This window comes from Eschrichtius robustus, chromosome 6, assembly GCF_028021215.1.
Source record: "Eschrichtius robustus isolate mEscRob2 chromosome 6, mEscRob2.pri, whole genome shotgun sequence".
NCBI classification, from domain to species: domain Eukaryota; kingdom Metazoa; phylum Chordata; class Mammalia; order Artiodactyla; family Eschrichtiidae; genus Eschrichtius; species Eschrichtius robustus.
Window position 1 is genome coordinate 117,608,090 of NC_090829.1, and position 15,679 is coordinate 117,623,768.

A 15,679-nucleotide genomic window follows, 5' to 3' on the forward strand; every position below is an offset into this window, starting at 1 on the left:
TAACAGAATAGCCAAATAATAATAGCTTAAATAGATATGTATATATTTTCTTATGTTGTTGGGTAGTTCACCAGCAGGGAATAGGCTGGTGAACTACCTCAGCAATGTTATCAAGGACCCAGGCTTTTTCTATCTTTCCACCCTCCATTTCTAGTATTTGGCTTTTCACCCATGGTGGCACAGGTGGCTTCTCCATCTCAGACCATTATGTCTTCAGTACAGGGAGGAAGGAGGAAGGTGCAGGAAAAGGAAGGCAAGCATTTTCTCCTTTTGAAGTTTTGTGTCTTTTTTTTTTTTTTTTTTGGCCGCGTGGCCCGGCTTGCGGGATCTCAGTTCCCCCACCAGGGATTGAACCCAGGTCACGGCAGTGAGAGCGTGGACTCCTAACCACTAGGCAACCAGGGAACTCCCTGGTTTGTGTCTTCTTCTGAAAAAGAAAGTTCTCCTCAGCAGACTTCTGTTTAGATTTCCTTAGCCATAACTGAGTTATATTATTTAATGCTAAGCAAAAAAGTAATGAGATTACCAGGACTGATTTAGGCCAATCACAGATCATCACTCTGTGGCTGGAATAAGGACTTACTCTGAGTTCAAGAAATTTTCAAATGAATAAATATCAAATTCCAGTTAGTAGGAAGAGATGAGGCAAAAGGGATGGGTGTAAGGTAAATATGAATCATTGTCTGCCACAATAACGTTTGTGGTATAACTAGACCATGCACCTTTGTTTGCCTGGGAAAATCTCAGTTTAGACCCATTGTTTTTGCATAATTACTCACCATGTACTCTGGGGCAAGCTTTTTGAATGGAGGAACGTGGAAGTACTAAGAGGCTGGCAGTATCTTGCTGTACTTCTTAAGGCATCAGCTCCAAAATGGCTCTGTGACATTGGCTCATATGCTATGGATCAAAGTAAGTCACATGGCCAAGGCCTAAGTTTGTGGGGCAGATACAGGTACTCCACTTGGACATTCTGTAAAGTCAAGTGTCAAAGGGTATATATAGTCCCAGCAGAGGATGAATCCGTTTCTCTTCTGATACAAGGCTAAAAAGCAAATATGGGTTTTGGCGTGAATACCTTGCTGTGAAAGTTAGCTATTTAAATTTCAGTAAGGGAGGTAGGGTAGGTGGGCGTCTCCAGTATGAGATGAGTAAATAAAGTTAGTGTTTCACTGAATAACTGGATATCTAAGCAGCCCTGTTAAAAGCTATAAAGGATTATTATACATTATTGAACTCCAGGATAGAGTTGTATGAGTTTTCAAACACACTCTCTAGTCATTCCAACCTGATCAATAAAATAATTTATAAATCAAGAAGTCAAGCAAATGTGTGCAAAATTAGCTTTAACTTCATTGTTGGTTTTGCTGAAATGTTTACCTTGCTCTTTCATTTTTAGAATAATTATTTTAGGCTATAAAAAACCTTTGGAAAGAGAGGATCTTTTCGAACTAAATGAAAGTGATTCCTCCTATATTGTGTGTCCCATCTTCGAAAAACAATGGAGGAAGGAAGTTTTAAAGAATCAAGAGAGGCAAAAAGTAAAGGTAATTAATTATTAAATTCTTAGTACTTAATTAAAAAACTAATAAAGCTTGTTCCAAATATGAGGTATTATTATTATTATTATCAATATAGAAAATCCCTTAAATATGTGAAATAACAAGCCATTTCTATACGTATAATTGGTTGTTATTGCAGCTAATTTCTGTCATCAAATTATTAAGCATCTCTTCCCTTCAAAACTCAGGAGCAAATGTGTTGATATGTATATAATTTTTGGCCTCTCACCAATATCTTTCCTCATCCATCATGGCAAAGATGGTCTGCGTATCTCAGAGAATCATGTCTATTGGTCAAAGTGAGTCATATAGTGGCCAAGGCCAAAGCTTGTGGGGCAGGGATAGGTTCTCCACATGTAGCATGATACACACACACACACACACACACACACACACACACATATGAATATATATATAGTCTTTAGACTTCTCAAAAAGAAAATATAATTTGAAGATAAAACCTGTATTATTTAAACAGTTTCAAAACTCACAAAAGTGATAAAATAAAATATTTTTCCACTTATGCCACATGGTATAAATAATACCATGTGGTTTGGAGACATACCATACCAATGATATGGGCCATATTTTCAAGTTTAGCTGAATTTATTCTTTTTTTGTTGCTTTACTATCTTTGGAGTACAATACTAATTTTATGGTAGTTTATATATATTTTATGTATTAGTTCTGTTCCCTTTTCACATTGTTTTTATTTTCTTTAATTATGTAGTCATCTTTTCATAAAGAGGCACATACCAGGAAACCGTCTCTACTCCGTGCATTGTGGAACACCTTTAAGTTTGTCCTGATTCAAGTTGCTTTATTCAAAGTGTTTGCTGATGTTTTGTCCTTCACTAGCCCACTCATAATGAAGTAAGTTGAAGTCTTGTTTTTTCTTCTTCCCACAGGAAAATGATAAGCAAATCATTCACTAAAAAAGAGTGAGATAGGTCCCAATTACAAATTTTATTTAGAATACAGGCAGTCTATTATGTTTGCCTGTGATATGAATGTGAATTATGATACTATAGTGAGTAATTACTGAAACCTACCATGTACTAAGCACTGTTCTAAAATCTTTATATTAATTATCTTATTTAATCTTTACAACAATCCTATGGTGTAGGAAGTAATATTGTATCCACTATCACAATGCAGAAACAAAGAAATTCTAGTACTTTGCCTAAGACCATACAGTGAGAAAATGCCAGAGTTACAATTCAAATCTAGGAAATCTGGCTTGAGTGTATGTTTAGAAAATGAAAGGACACATACCTCTACTATTTTCCTTAGCTGTGGACTTTTGGGAATTGAAATTTATCAGCTAAGGTAATAATATATAAATATATATAAATATATATGTATGTGTATATATTTATGTGTACATATAGAGAAAAAAATTAAAGAATTTCTATAATATCTCTATAGTATCTATATGCAAGAATTCACGGACAGACATTAAAATTGAGTCCTTGACTATATGCTACCTTTTTCAAGGGGACATTTCCTTACCTCTGCCTGTCATATGAAGGAAACACAAGGAAACCTTTTTTTGTGAACTAATAATTATATTCTTTGTTTTGAGTAAGTTTTCAAGTTGGAGTTTTTAAGAACAATTTAATTCATGAAAATAGAATTAATCCTGAGTTGCCTGGATCCCAAATAATATTCAGGCACATATTTATCTAATATTTATTAAGCACCTACTACATGCCAAACTGTTCTAAGTAGACCATGGGGATAGAGCAAAAATCAAAAAGTCCCTGCTCCGATGACACTTAGAAGGGAGAGATAAATAATAAACAAATGAATAAATATAAATTGTATTAAGAAATAATCAGTGCTAAGGAAAGCAAAGTGCAGCAAGGCAATAGAGTAGGGAATACCGGTCTGGGGAACTGGAAGTTGTTTTTTTCTGTGAGGTGATTACGGAAGACATTTGTTATAAGGTGAAATTTGAACAAAGTTCTGAAGGAAGTTAGGGAGGAAGCCGAGACCATATCTGTTGCAAATAGGAAGCACAAGTAGGGCTAAAGCCATGAGGCAGCAGCGTGCTTGGTGTCTTTGAAGACCCTTAGAAAGCTAGTGAGGCTGGAGCAGGGAAGCTGAGAGGTCAGAAAAGCAAAGTGATAAGACTGGGGTCAGAAAGATTTGGGGGCTGGAAAAGATTTTGAAGGGCCTTATGGAACGTGATATATTAGAAGGGAAACCTTTGAATGATTTTGAGCGTAGAATGATATGATTAGACTTCAGTTTTACATGAATCACTCTAGCTGCTGCACAGAGAATAAAATAGAGCAAGAGTGGAAGAAGGAACAGCTAAGATAATCCAGGCAAAAGTGAATGATGGCTTCAACTAGGTTGTAGCAATGAAGGTGATAAGTGGTCAGCTCCTGGCTTTATTTTAAAGGTAGAGTCAACATAATGCACTGATAGATTGAACGTAGGTTGAGAGAGGAAGAAAGGAGTCAAGGGTGGCTTCCGAGTTTCCGTTAAATCACAAGGTAAATGAGTTACCATTTACTGAGGTATGGAAGGCTCAGGAAAGAGTCAAGGAGGGAGTGGAATTTGCTAAATTTGAAATATGTATTAGCCATTCTGCAGAAAAGAATTAAAATAGCAGACCTGACTGCTGTCCTTTGGAAGGTCTGTTTATAGGGCTGGCCTTTGGCTGGCGGTTGGAACTTGAATTTCAGGAGGGTTCCCACTACCTTAACTGATAGGAGTGGTTCAGTATGTCCAGACTGTTTATACAGTCAACATGGTCCATGCTGAATACCTGCTTTCCTTCTGGGAGTCTGGAATTTGGGCGTGTGTTAGGAAGAGGGTGCCCTGGATGCTGAGTCTTTAAAGGGCTTCCCTGGTGGACAACGTTTCATATATTTGCCACAACTAGCTGCTGGGAGAATTAAGAGTGTTCTCTGTGACTCTACTGAGAGAGGACTTTTTGAAGCTTGTACCTGTTTTCCCCTAGACTTCACCCCACTCACCTTTTCTCTTTGTTAATTTTGTTTTGCATCCTTTCACCATAATAATTAATAGTCGTGGATATGACTATATGCTGAGTCCTAAAAGTTGTTCTAATGAATCATTTAACGAGGGAGTGGTCTTGGGGATCCCTGACAGACATTTAGGTAAAAAGTTTGAATGAGCAATTGTCTACATAAGTTTGGAGTTAGGAAAGATATAGGCTAGAGTGATAAATTTGGGAACTGTTCCAAATTAGACTGGGTATATCAAGCTACTGTTTTGGATGAGGTCACCTTAGTTACAGTGAAGGGAAGTAAAGATGTCCACACAAAAAAATCATAAGCTTTTTCAGTGTGTAGAGGTGGTGAAGACAGGGAAATCCATCAAAAGATAGTGAGAAGGTGTGGCTGGAACAGAGAGAGGAGAACCGAAAGAGAATGGTGTTAAGGAATCCAAGGGTAGAAGCTGTTTTATTGCTGTCAGAAAACTGTTTCTGTTGTTTTTACCCCAGAGTCTCTATTTGATTCCCTTGTCTATAGACATATAAGCCAAATGTCTCCTGGATTAACCGTCCCCTCCCCCCACAGACAAGATAACAGATGTCTCATTCCCCCTGCCTCTGCCCCTCACCTCTGAATATCCCAGTTATTTTTAAGTAGTTACCACTGAGTAATTACCATTCATCTATGACCAGAAGTCCATCTATGAGAGATGCATTGGCCAGCATCTTCTCTCCTGCCCTGTTCTGGTGATCTATTGCTGCAAAATTAGCCACTTCAAAACTAAGTGGTATAAAACAACCATGATTTTATTATGTTCATGATTTTGTGGACCAGGACTTCAGAGAGAGATTGCTTTTCTCTGCTCCACAATGACTGGGGCATTCACTGAGTAGCTTGAAGGGTTGAGATAGTTGTAGCAGCTCCAATAGAGACATGCATCTGGGAACTTGGACCTGGCTGCTGGATGAGTGATACCTTGATTCTTTTCTGCATCTGCTGGTACCAGAATGTGAAGATGGCTTCTAAACTTATATGCCTGATGCCTGGGCTAAAATGGCTGGAAATGGTCATCTCTCTTTCCCTCTTTTTCTCTCTCTCCACAGCTTCTCTGAATGGTTAGCTTAAGCATTGAGGTCTCTGGTTAGTTGATCTTCTTACATAGCAGCCGGATGTTCCCAGAGTAAACATTCCAAGAAGTTTAGGCAAGTCGTTTTACGACCTAGACTTGGAAATCCCAGAATGTCACTTGAGCCATATTATTTTGGTCAAGCAATCCCTTAATTCAGCTCAGATCCAAAGGGAGGGGAATTAGGTTCAAATTCAAAATGAGAGGAGTAGCAAGTGATCTCCAGCCATTCTTAGTCATGTTCTGATTTCCATTTGCCAATGACTGACTACTGCTCAAGAAACTCATTAGAGAATCTCACTGTGGTCACTCTTTCTGAAAATAGTTATAGACGATGGCAATTCAGTGTCTCTGTGTTCTTCCCAAATGTGCAGTCTGTTGGGTACTAAAGAATTGTTAAGTCCTTGGCTGTGGGGTAGAGAATTGTCTTCCTAATTTTGTCACACACTTTTTATAACATACTAGCTTGATCACACCTGCAAAACAGAAATTTCAACATTGCATTGAAATGAGTCAGTTGACATGTCTTTCTCCCTGAGTAGACTATAAGTTCCTCCAGGAACTTATTCAATTTTTGTGTCCTTAGCTCCTAGCACAGAGCCTGGCACATAGAACGAAATACATTTCCTGAATGGATTACTGAGTAAATGGACTTATCCAAAGCTATGCTTTTCCAAGAAACACTCATTCTAGAGTAGCTGAATAAGCTTACAATTCCTGCATTGGGGAAGAATTGAGTCATCAGAAAGAATTTTATGAATTTATATGATCATGTCTCATGTATAATAAATATATCAAAATAATACTTTCATTAATTTACTAGTAGAAGAAATTTGTTTCTTGTTGATCATGGTGCTTACTCTTTTTTCCCATTTATTGGGATTTTATTCTAATGTCAGTCAAACAAAAATTGAGTATTTATATCTGATATCATGAATATAGGTTTATGATCTTTACCATGCCTTGATCACAGATTATTTACAGTATTTCCTGGAAATATTTTTAGTAGTTCCATATTAATATAGTACCTGGTGATAGTCATTTAGTTGTTTGATTTTATGAAACAGGAAACAGTCTAATTGATAGATGTATCTACAGTAAGAAGAATAGTGCTTCTCGTTCAGGAAATTTAATTCTGAGACCAAGAAGTTATTTAGTAAGTTGCTTTTGTAAAAATAATTCGGAGTCCCAATGGATGGCATCTGATAGACATCAACTAAAAATACAGAACCTGCTGTTGTATAATGTTTATGTGGGTTGTGGTCACTTCAAATAGTGATTTTCAGTGACTAGAGGTTTATAGTAGGATTTTTAGAGGCACTGGTATTATATTTGATTCTAAGGTACAATTTTAATAAAGATAATTTTTGAAGTACTTGGTTTATAAAGCAATTCGGGCAACATGAATTGCTTTTAAGTGTACATCCATTAACTGTCCAAGCTGTCAATAAAGTAGATCGAAGCTTAGATAATTAGAACCATCCCCATTGTCTAGGTGTACCCAGCATTGACCTTAATCACGATGACCGTGTTCTCACCAAACTTAAGAGGAAATAAGTAACGGTAGAGGAGAGGGAAATTGGATATGCATAAAAGTAATAAAAGGTGAGCTATAATTCAGGCCTTTAAAGAAACAGTGTCTTTTTGCCATGCTAAGAGATTCTCTACTTAAGTTCTAATTGTTATGTTTCCCTATATTTAACAAAATGCATGATTTCAGCAAAAAAAAGAAAGAACTTTTAAATGTCTCTGTGTCTCAATTTTCATGATGAAGTTAGGCCAGAACATTTAATTATTTGATGAGATTGCCATATGAAAACTAGAAAATATCCTTCTACCCACAAGCCTGCGATAATAATTGTTGATTCTATTTATTATATATACTTGAGTAAAAATAAAGGGGGAAAGGATGCCAAACTGGGCAAGTAAAAAAACAGGCAAGTGTGTGTGTGTGTGTGTGTGTGTGTGTGTAACATTTTGACAGTACTTAATTCATATAAGCATTTTATTACTTCAGATGTTTAACATTTCTTCCCTTTTCTCAATTTGCATATGACATTCAGGCAAATGATCATTTTCTGTGAACACCGCCCAGATTTTGGCTGGAGTGGCTATGGTTATGCTTTGGCACTTTTTGTCGTTGTCTTCTTGCAAACCCTGATCCTTCAGCAGTACCAACGTTTTAACATGCTCACTTCAGCAAAAATTAAGACAGCTGTAATTGGACTGATCTACAAGAAGGTAAAAGATTGAAGAAATTCCCAATTTCTAAATGAACTGTATCCTTATGTGCTTTAAAATAAGGGATCTGGAAAAATAGAAGTGTATATTAAAAAGTTCTAGTGTGTCCTTTGAATATACATTTATTTTGCTATGAAAGAACTTTGACTCATCAATATTGGTTGCATTAATTTCTTTATAGGGTCCTCTTTCTATAGTCCCTGAAACTTCTAGTCAACTCTAATCCATGAAATTAAATGATGTTCTCTGTCCACTGTTACATCACTTAACTCCTCCTCAGAAAATGAATGGAATTGAATGTTTTATGGTTGTCTATATTTATGTATCAATAAAATTTCTTTCCGTGATCATTTTCCATCTACATAGTACCTTTTACTTCTTCCTCGGCTCACTCTGTCTTTTCATGCAACAAAGCCATCCTTCTCTATACAGTCGTTACCTATTTCTCTTTGAGTCTAAGCCCTTTCCCACCCACCCCAAAACCTAGCTGATCCTTATACCTAGCATGACCCTAAAGTTTAATTTGTCCTTTCTTGAAAATACAATTTTAAATACCACCTCTTTACCATTCAGAGCCTTTTATTTACATGATAGTTATAAACTATCATGTAATTATCATGTAATTTCATGTAATTATCATGTAATGTATCATGTATTTTATAACTCTAAATTAAAGAGTTTCCTCCCTCCCGTAGTTATCACTGAGTTATTAAATCAACAGGTGTATTTTGCCTTCTTAGTCTGTACTCCTCTATAAATTGTGGGTTCTTCAGATTTGGAATAGGAACTTTTTAACCTGTTGTACCTTTATCATCTAAGAGAGTGGCTTTTACACATTTTTATAAAAGTTGGAAGACTGAGTAAATGAATAAATGAGCCATTGCCTTCAAGAAATTAGGGAGAACTATTAGCATACATAATAAATGTGTGGAACTAAATGCAGATATTGTAAGAGGTCAGATAAGCAGGAAATCTACAATGTGTGTAGGCAGTTAAGGAAGGTTTCACATAGAAAGGAGACTTGAAATAGTCTTTGGGAAAGCTGTAGGATTTGTGTAAGTGGAAGGAAATGTAATTTGGGTTGACCTGGGCATGAAGTGTTACAGACCATTTGGCCATATTAGGCCAAAATGGAGGCATAGAGTGATTTTAGAGACTCTGGAATGACCCAAGCTCAACTGAGCCAGGAAGTACTAACTTGAGGTAGAGCTAGCTCTGTATAACGTAGCCCAGATACAGGGTCAGAGAGGCTGCCCCAGTTGTAATTTTAATGGCTGTAAATTCTGAGAATTTACAGAATCCAAATATGGAGAAAAGATTGATCAAAGAGTCTAGGAATCAGTTTAAATGCTAACATTTGTTTTCGATATATGGTCTATATGGAACAGGACTTCATTCATTGATTAAAGCATTGGAGTTTAGGTATAGGATTTGGGTGCATTTACAAGCATAAAAGAGTAGATTGCGGTAGAAATTGGAGCAAACTGTCCGAAATAAAAAGGAAAATCAAGTGCTAGGGGTGAGTCCATTACAAGGGCAAAAAGACCCTGGAGATAATGTAAGAGGGAACAGAGTCTACAGGAGTGAGACTGTATGGGTCCTTAGAGAATGTTTAATAACAAAGGGCACTCAAGGATCAAAGGAATACAGCAATCAAGCTTGTTCAGTGGATCCTGCAGTAGGGATTAAGATTTAATTCTAACTCCATCAGACAAACAGCAGAAGACATTAGTAGTGACCTGTAGTGCTAGGATGCTCTGGGACAGCCCATGCAGGTGGCACAAATATAAGGAAGTCTTTCTTCTGAGTCTCTTATCCTACATCCGCTTTCCAGAGGGACTAACTGGGGTTGCTAAATTTCCCTTCTCCTATACAGATTTTAGGATTCTGATTTTTGTCATATTTAGATAACTTCAAGATCCTAAATGGCTCTCATAGTGACACCAGATGACCCATGTTCATCTGACACTGGCCCTCCTTCATCAGGGATTTGTCATCACTCTGGGGTAAAGCTGGTCTCACACCTTTTTCTTGGTGAGGAAGGGAGGTGTTTGAAAGCTCTTGTTCTGTATCCATCCACATGACTGCTGCTACTTTGGAGTAGAGTTCAGGGAACATCATTTTTTAAGGTTTGTGGGGAAAAACACAGGCCTCCTTCCACTTGATCACTTCACGAGTCTTTGGGTCTTAGAACTCAGATTTTGTTACCCCTTAGCTCTCAGTTGCAGGCTCCATGGGAATTCTTGAGGACTAAGGAACAAGATATGATTCAAAAGCAGCATCAGTTAGTCCTGGGCTTAATGTGGGCAGTCCAAGGGCATTCTTCCATCAAATACCATCCAATAGGAGTTTCTGTGATTTTTAAAATATTCTATATCCACATTGCCCAGTATGGTAGCCACTAGTCATATATGGCTGTTGAACCCTTGAAACTGAAACGTGGCTAGCAAGAGTAAGGAAGTAGATTTTTAATTTCAATTAAATTTAAGTTTAATAACCGTGTCTAGACTGTCTACATTTGTGGCTTAAAGGTTTATTCTTTCCTTAATTGTGGGAAGTATATAATATAAAAAAACTGATAAAATTCTGTTTCCATTCTTTAAAATAGATATACTTAAGTGTGGTCAGAAGGAGGAGAGAGAAAGAAAATCCTGGCATACTTTTTTTGCATCCAAAAGAACTGAAGAAAAAGGAATTCTCACAGATTTATGAGGATCCACCTTTACGAACACCATGACTCATTAGAAGTATGGCAACCACTGTTTGAGAATCACTGGGATAGAAATGTTTAGGGCCCAGCAAGTTCTAAATCATATGATGTCTATGACTTACGGCTAGGATGGTCAGGAAAAATAGTTCAGGAAATAAAGATATGAACCAGGGCCGTGGCAATGAGTCCAGAAAGGAACAAATACATGAGGGAGAATGTGAAATTGTAAAACAAATTTCATCATCATAAGATGAAATGAACCGTTAGTGAATTGAGCTCAGTGATAAAAAAGATATTTCCAGCCCATAAAAAGGGTTTTTGAGGTTGGAAGCCATATCTGGTTTATCTGGGTCTTCTTAGAGCATAATTCAATCAATGAAATGAATGAAGTTTCAAAAGGTAATGAGTCACATAGTTGTGTTACAGATCCTCCTGAGTGGGTCCCCAACAAGGGTCCTTCTGTCCAGTGTCCTTCGAGCCAAACAAGTTTGGGTTAGGAGCAAAGGAAAGCTTTATTCTCTGATCAGATAACGGAGAGGTGGGAGCTCGCTCTAGAGCAGGGGTCCACAATCCCCCCCTCCCCATTGCTAGCATCAGGCCTGAATCATTCCCTCCCCTACCCCGGACCCCCAGTCCGTGGAAAAATTTTCTTCCAGGAAACCAGCCCTTGGGGACTGATGCTCTACAGCACAGGGCTCTCCTAACAGGCTGGCAAGGAGGGGAGGGGGCGGGATTCTTGCTGGGTGGTTGCAGCTGTGCTGCTCTGGCTCCTGATGGTTTCCTTTGCTGTGCAAAAGCTTTTAAGTTTCATTCGGTCCCATTTGTTTATTTGTGTTTTTATTTCCATTTCTCTAGGAGCTGGGTCAAAAAGGCTCTTGCTGCGATTTATGTCATAGAGTGTTCTGCCTATGTTTTCCTCTAAGAGTTTGATAGTGTCTGGCTTTACACTTAGGTCTTTAATCCATTTTGAGTTTATTTTTGTGTGTGGTGTTAGGGAGTGTTCTAATTTCATACTTTTACATGTACCTGTCCAGTTTTCCCAGCACCACTTATTGAAGAGGCTGTCTCTTCTCCACTGTATATGCTTGCCTCCTTTATCAAAGATAAGGTGACCATATGTGCGTGGGTTTATCTCTGGGCTTTCTATCCTGTTCCGTTGATCTATGTTTCTGTTTTTGTGCCAGTACCAAACTGTCTTGATTACTGAAGCTTTGTAATATAGTCTGAAGTCAGGGAGCCTGATTCCTCCAGCTCCATTTTTCGTTCTCAAGATTGCTTTGGCTATTCAGGATCTTTTGTGTTTCCATACAAATTGTGAAATTTTTTGTTCTAGTTCTGTGAAAAATGCCAGTGGCAGTTTGATAGGGATTGCATTGAATCTGTAGATTGCTTTGGGTAGTAGAGTCATTTTCACAATGTTGATTCTTCCAATCCAAGAACATGGTATATCTCTCCATCTATTTGTATCATCTTTAATTTCTTTCATCAATGTCTTATAATTTTCTGCATACAGGTCTTTTGTCTCCTTAGGCAGGTTTATTCCTAGATATTTTATTCTTTTTGTTGCAATGGTAAACGGGAGTGTTTTCTTAATTTCACTTTCAGATTTTTCATCATTAGTGTATAGGAATGCAAGAGATTTCTGTGCATTAATTTTGTATCCTGCTACTTTACCAAATTCATTGATTAGCTCTAGTAGTTTTCTGGTAGCATCTTTAGGATTCTCTATGTATAGTATCATGTCATCTGCAAACAGTGACAGCTTTACTTCTTCTTTTCTGATTTGGATTCCTTTTATTTCTTTGTCTTCTCTGATTGCTGTGGCTAACACTTCCAAAACTATGTTGAATAATAGTGGTGAGAGTGGGCAACCTTGTCTTGTTCCTGATCTTAGTGGAAATGGTTTCAGTTTCTCACCATTGAGGACAATGTTGGCTGTGGGTTTGTCATATATGGCCTTTATTATGTTGAGGAAAGTTCCCTCTATGCCTACTTTCTGCAGGGCTTTTATCATAAATGGGTGTTGAATTTTGTCGAAAGCTTTCTCTGCATCTATTGAGATGATCATATGGTTTTTCTCCTTCAATTTGTTAATATGATGTATCACGTTGATTGATTTGCGTATATTGAAGAATCCTTGCATTCCTGGAATAAACCCCACTTGATCATGGTGTATGAACCTTTTAATGTGCTGTTGGATTCTGTTTGCTAGTATTTTGTTGAGGATTTTTGCATCTATGTTCCTCAGTGATATTGGCCTGTAGTTTTCTTTCTTTGTGACATCTTTGTCTGGTTTTGGTATCAGGGTGATGGTGGCCTCGTAGAATGGGTTGGGGAGTGTTCCTCCCTCTGCAATATTTTAGAAGAGTTTGAGAAGGATAGGTGTTAGCTCTTCTCTAAATGTTTGATAGAATTCGCCTGTGAAGCCATCTTGTCCTGGGCTTTTGTTTGTTGGAAGATTTTTAATCACAGTTTCAATTTCAGTGCTTGTGATTGGTCTGTTCATATTTTCTATTTCTTCCTGGTTCAGTCTCAGCAGGTTGTGCATTTCTAAGAATCTGTCCATTTCTTCCAGGTTGTCCATTTTATTGGCATAGAGTTGATTGTAGTAATCTCTCATGATCATTTGTATTTCTGCAGTGTCAGTGGTTACTTCTCCTTTTTCACTTCTAATTCTATTGAATTGAGTCTTCTACCTTTTTCTCTTGATGAGTCTGGCTAATGGTTTATCAATTTTGTTTAACTTCTCAAAGAACCAACTTTTAGTTTCATTGATCTTTGCTATTGTCTCCTTCATTTCTTTTTCATTTATTTCTGGTCTGATCTTTATGATTTCTTTCCTTCTGCTAGCTTTGGGGTTTTTTTGTTCTTCTTTCTCTAATTGTTTAGGTGCAAGGTTAGGTTGTTTATTCGAGATGTTTCCTGATTCTTGAGGTAGGCTTGTATTGCTATAAACTTCCCTCTTAGAACTGCTTTTGCTGCATCCCATAGGTTTTGGGTCGTCGTGTCTCCATTGTCATTTGTTTCTAGGTATTTTTTGATTTCCCCTTTGATTTCTTCAGTGATCACTTCGTTATTAAGTAGTGTATTGTGTAGCCTCCATGTGTTTGTATTTTTTACAGATCTTTTCCTGTAATTGATATCTAGTCTCATAGCGTTGTGGTCGGAAAAGATACTTGATACGATTTCAATTTTCTTAAATTTACCAAGGCTTGATTTGTGACCCAAGATATGATCTATCCTGGAGAATGTTCCATGAGCACTTGAGAAAAATGTGTATTCTGTTGCTTTTGGGTGGAATGTCCTATAAATATCAATTAAGTCCATCTTGTTTAATGTATCATTTAAAGCTTGTGTTTCCTTATTTATTTTCATTGTGGATGATCTGTCCATTGGTGACAGTGGGGTGTTAAAGTCCCCTACTATGATTGTGTTACTGTCAATTTCCCCTTTTATGGCTGTTAGCATTTGCCTTATGTATTGAGGTGCTCCTATGTTGGGTGCATAAATATTTACAATTGTTATACCTTCTTCTTGGATCGATCCCTTGATCATTATATAGTGTCCTTCTTTGTCTCTTGTAATACTCTTTATTTTAAAGTCTATTTTGTCTGATATGAGAATTGCTACTCCAGCTTTCTTTTGATTTCCATTTGCATGGAATATCTTTTTCCATCCCCTCACTTTCAGTCTGTATGTGTCCCTAGGTCTGAAGTGGGTCTCTTGTAGACAGCATATATATGGGTCTTGTTTTTGTATCCATTCAGCCAGTCTGTGTCTTTTGGTGGGAGCATTTAATCCATTTACATTTAAGGTAATTATCGATATGTATGTTCCTATTCCCATTTTCTTAAATGTTTTGGGTTTGTTATTGTAGGTGTTTTCCTTCTCTTGTGTTTCTTGCCTAGAGAAATTCCTTTAGCATTTGTTGTAAAGCTGGTTTGGTGGTGCTGAACTCTCTCAGCTTTTGCTTGTCTGTAAAGGTTTTAATTTCTCCATCAAATCTGAATGAGATCCTTGCTGGGTAAAGTAATCTTGGTTGTAGGTTTTTCTCCTTCATCACTTTAAGTATATCCTGCCACTCCCTTCTGGCTTGCAGAGTTTCTGCTGAAAGATCAGCTGTTAACCTTATGGGGATTCCCTTGTGTGTTATTTGTTGTTTTTCCCTTGCTGCTTTTAATATGTTTTCTGTATATTTAATTTTTGATAGTTTGATTAATATGTGTCTTGGCGTGTTTCTCCTTGGATTTATCCTGTATGGGACTCTCTGTGCTTCCAGGCCTTGATTAACTATTTCCTTTCCCATATTAGGGAAGTTTTCAACTATAATCTCTTCAAATATTTTCTCAGTCCCTTTCTTTTTCTCTTCTTCTTCTGGGACCCCTATAATTCGAATGTTGGTGCGTTTAATGTTGTCCCAGAGGTCTCTGAGACTGTCCTCAGTTCTTTTCATTCTTTTTTCTTTATTCTGCTTCGCAGTAGTTATTTCCACTATTTTATCTTCCAGGTCACTTATCCGTTCTTCTGCCTCAGTTATTCTGCTATTGATCCCTTCTAGAGTATTTTTAATTTCATTTATTGTGTTTTTCATTGTTGCTTGGTTCCTCTTTAGTTCTTCTACGTCCTTGTTAAATGTTTCTTACATTTTGTCTATTCTATTTCCAAGATTTTGGATCATCTTTACTATCATTATTCTGAATTCTTTTTCAGGTAGACTGCCTATTTCCTCTTCATTTGTTAGGTCTGGCATGTTTTGACCCTGCTCCTTCATCTGCTGTGTGTTTTTCTGTCTTCTCATTTTGCTTATCTTACTGTGTTTGGGGTCTCCTTTTCACAGGCTGCAGGTTCGTAGTTCCCGTTGTTTTTGTATCTGTCCCCAGTGGCTAAGGTTGGTTCAGTGGGTTGTGTAGGCTTCCTGGTGGAGGGGACTAGTGCCTGTGTTCTGGTGGATGAGGCTGGATCTTGTCTTTCTGGTGGGCACGTCCACGTCTGATGGTGTGTTTTGGGGTGTCTGTGGCCTTATTATGAGTTTAGGCAGCCTCTCTGCTAATGGATGGGGCTGTGTTCC

At 37.5% G+C, this 15,679-nt stretch overlaps 1 protein-coding gene across 1 annotated transcript in view; it reads left to right on the top strand.

Annotated features, from left to right (window-relative positions):
- The window catches only part of LOC137766010 (multidrug resistance-associated protein 1-like), an 81,629-nt gene that overhangs the window by 10,426 nt on the left and 55,524 nt on the right, over positions 1-15,679 (top strand). The window contains exons 3-5 of the mRNA XM_068545717.1: positions 1,400-1,547; positions 2,293-2,435; positions 7,724-7,901. Coding sequence (XP_068401818.1) covers positions 1,400-1,547; positions 2,293-2,435; positions 7,724-7,901 — 469 coding nt within the window. The remainder of the gene's footprint in view (positions 1-1,399; positions 1,548-2,292; positions 2,436-7,723; positions 7,902-15,679) is intronic.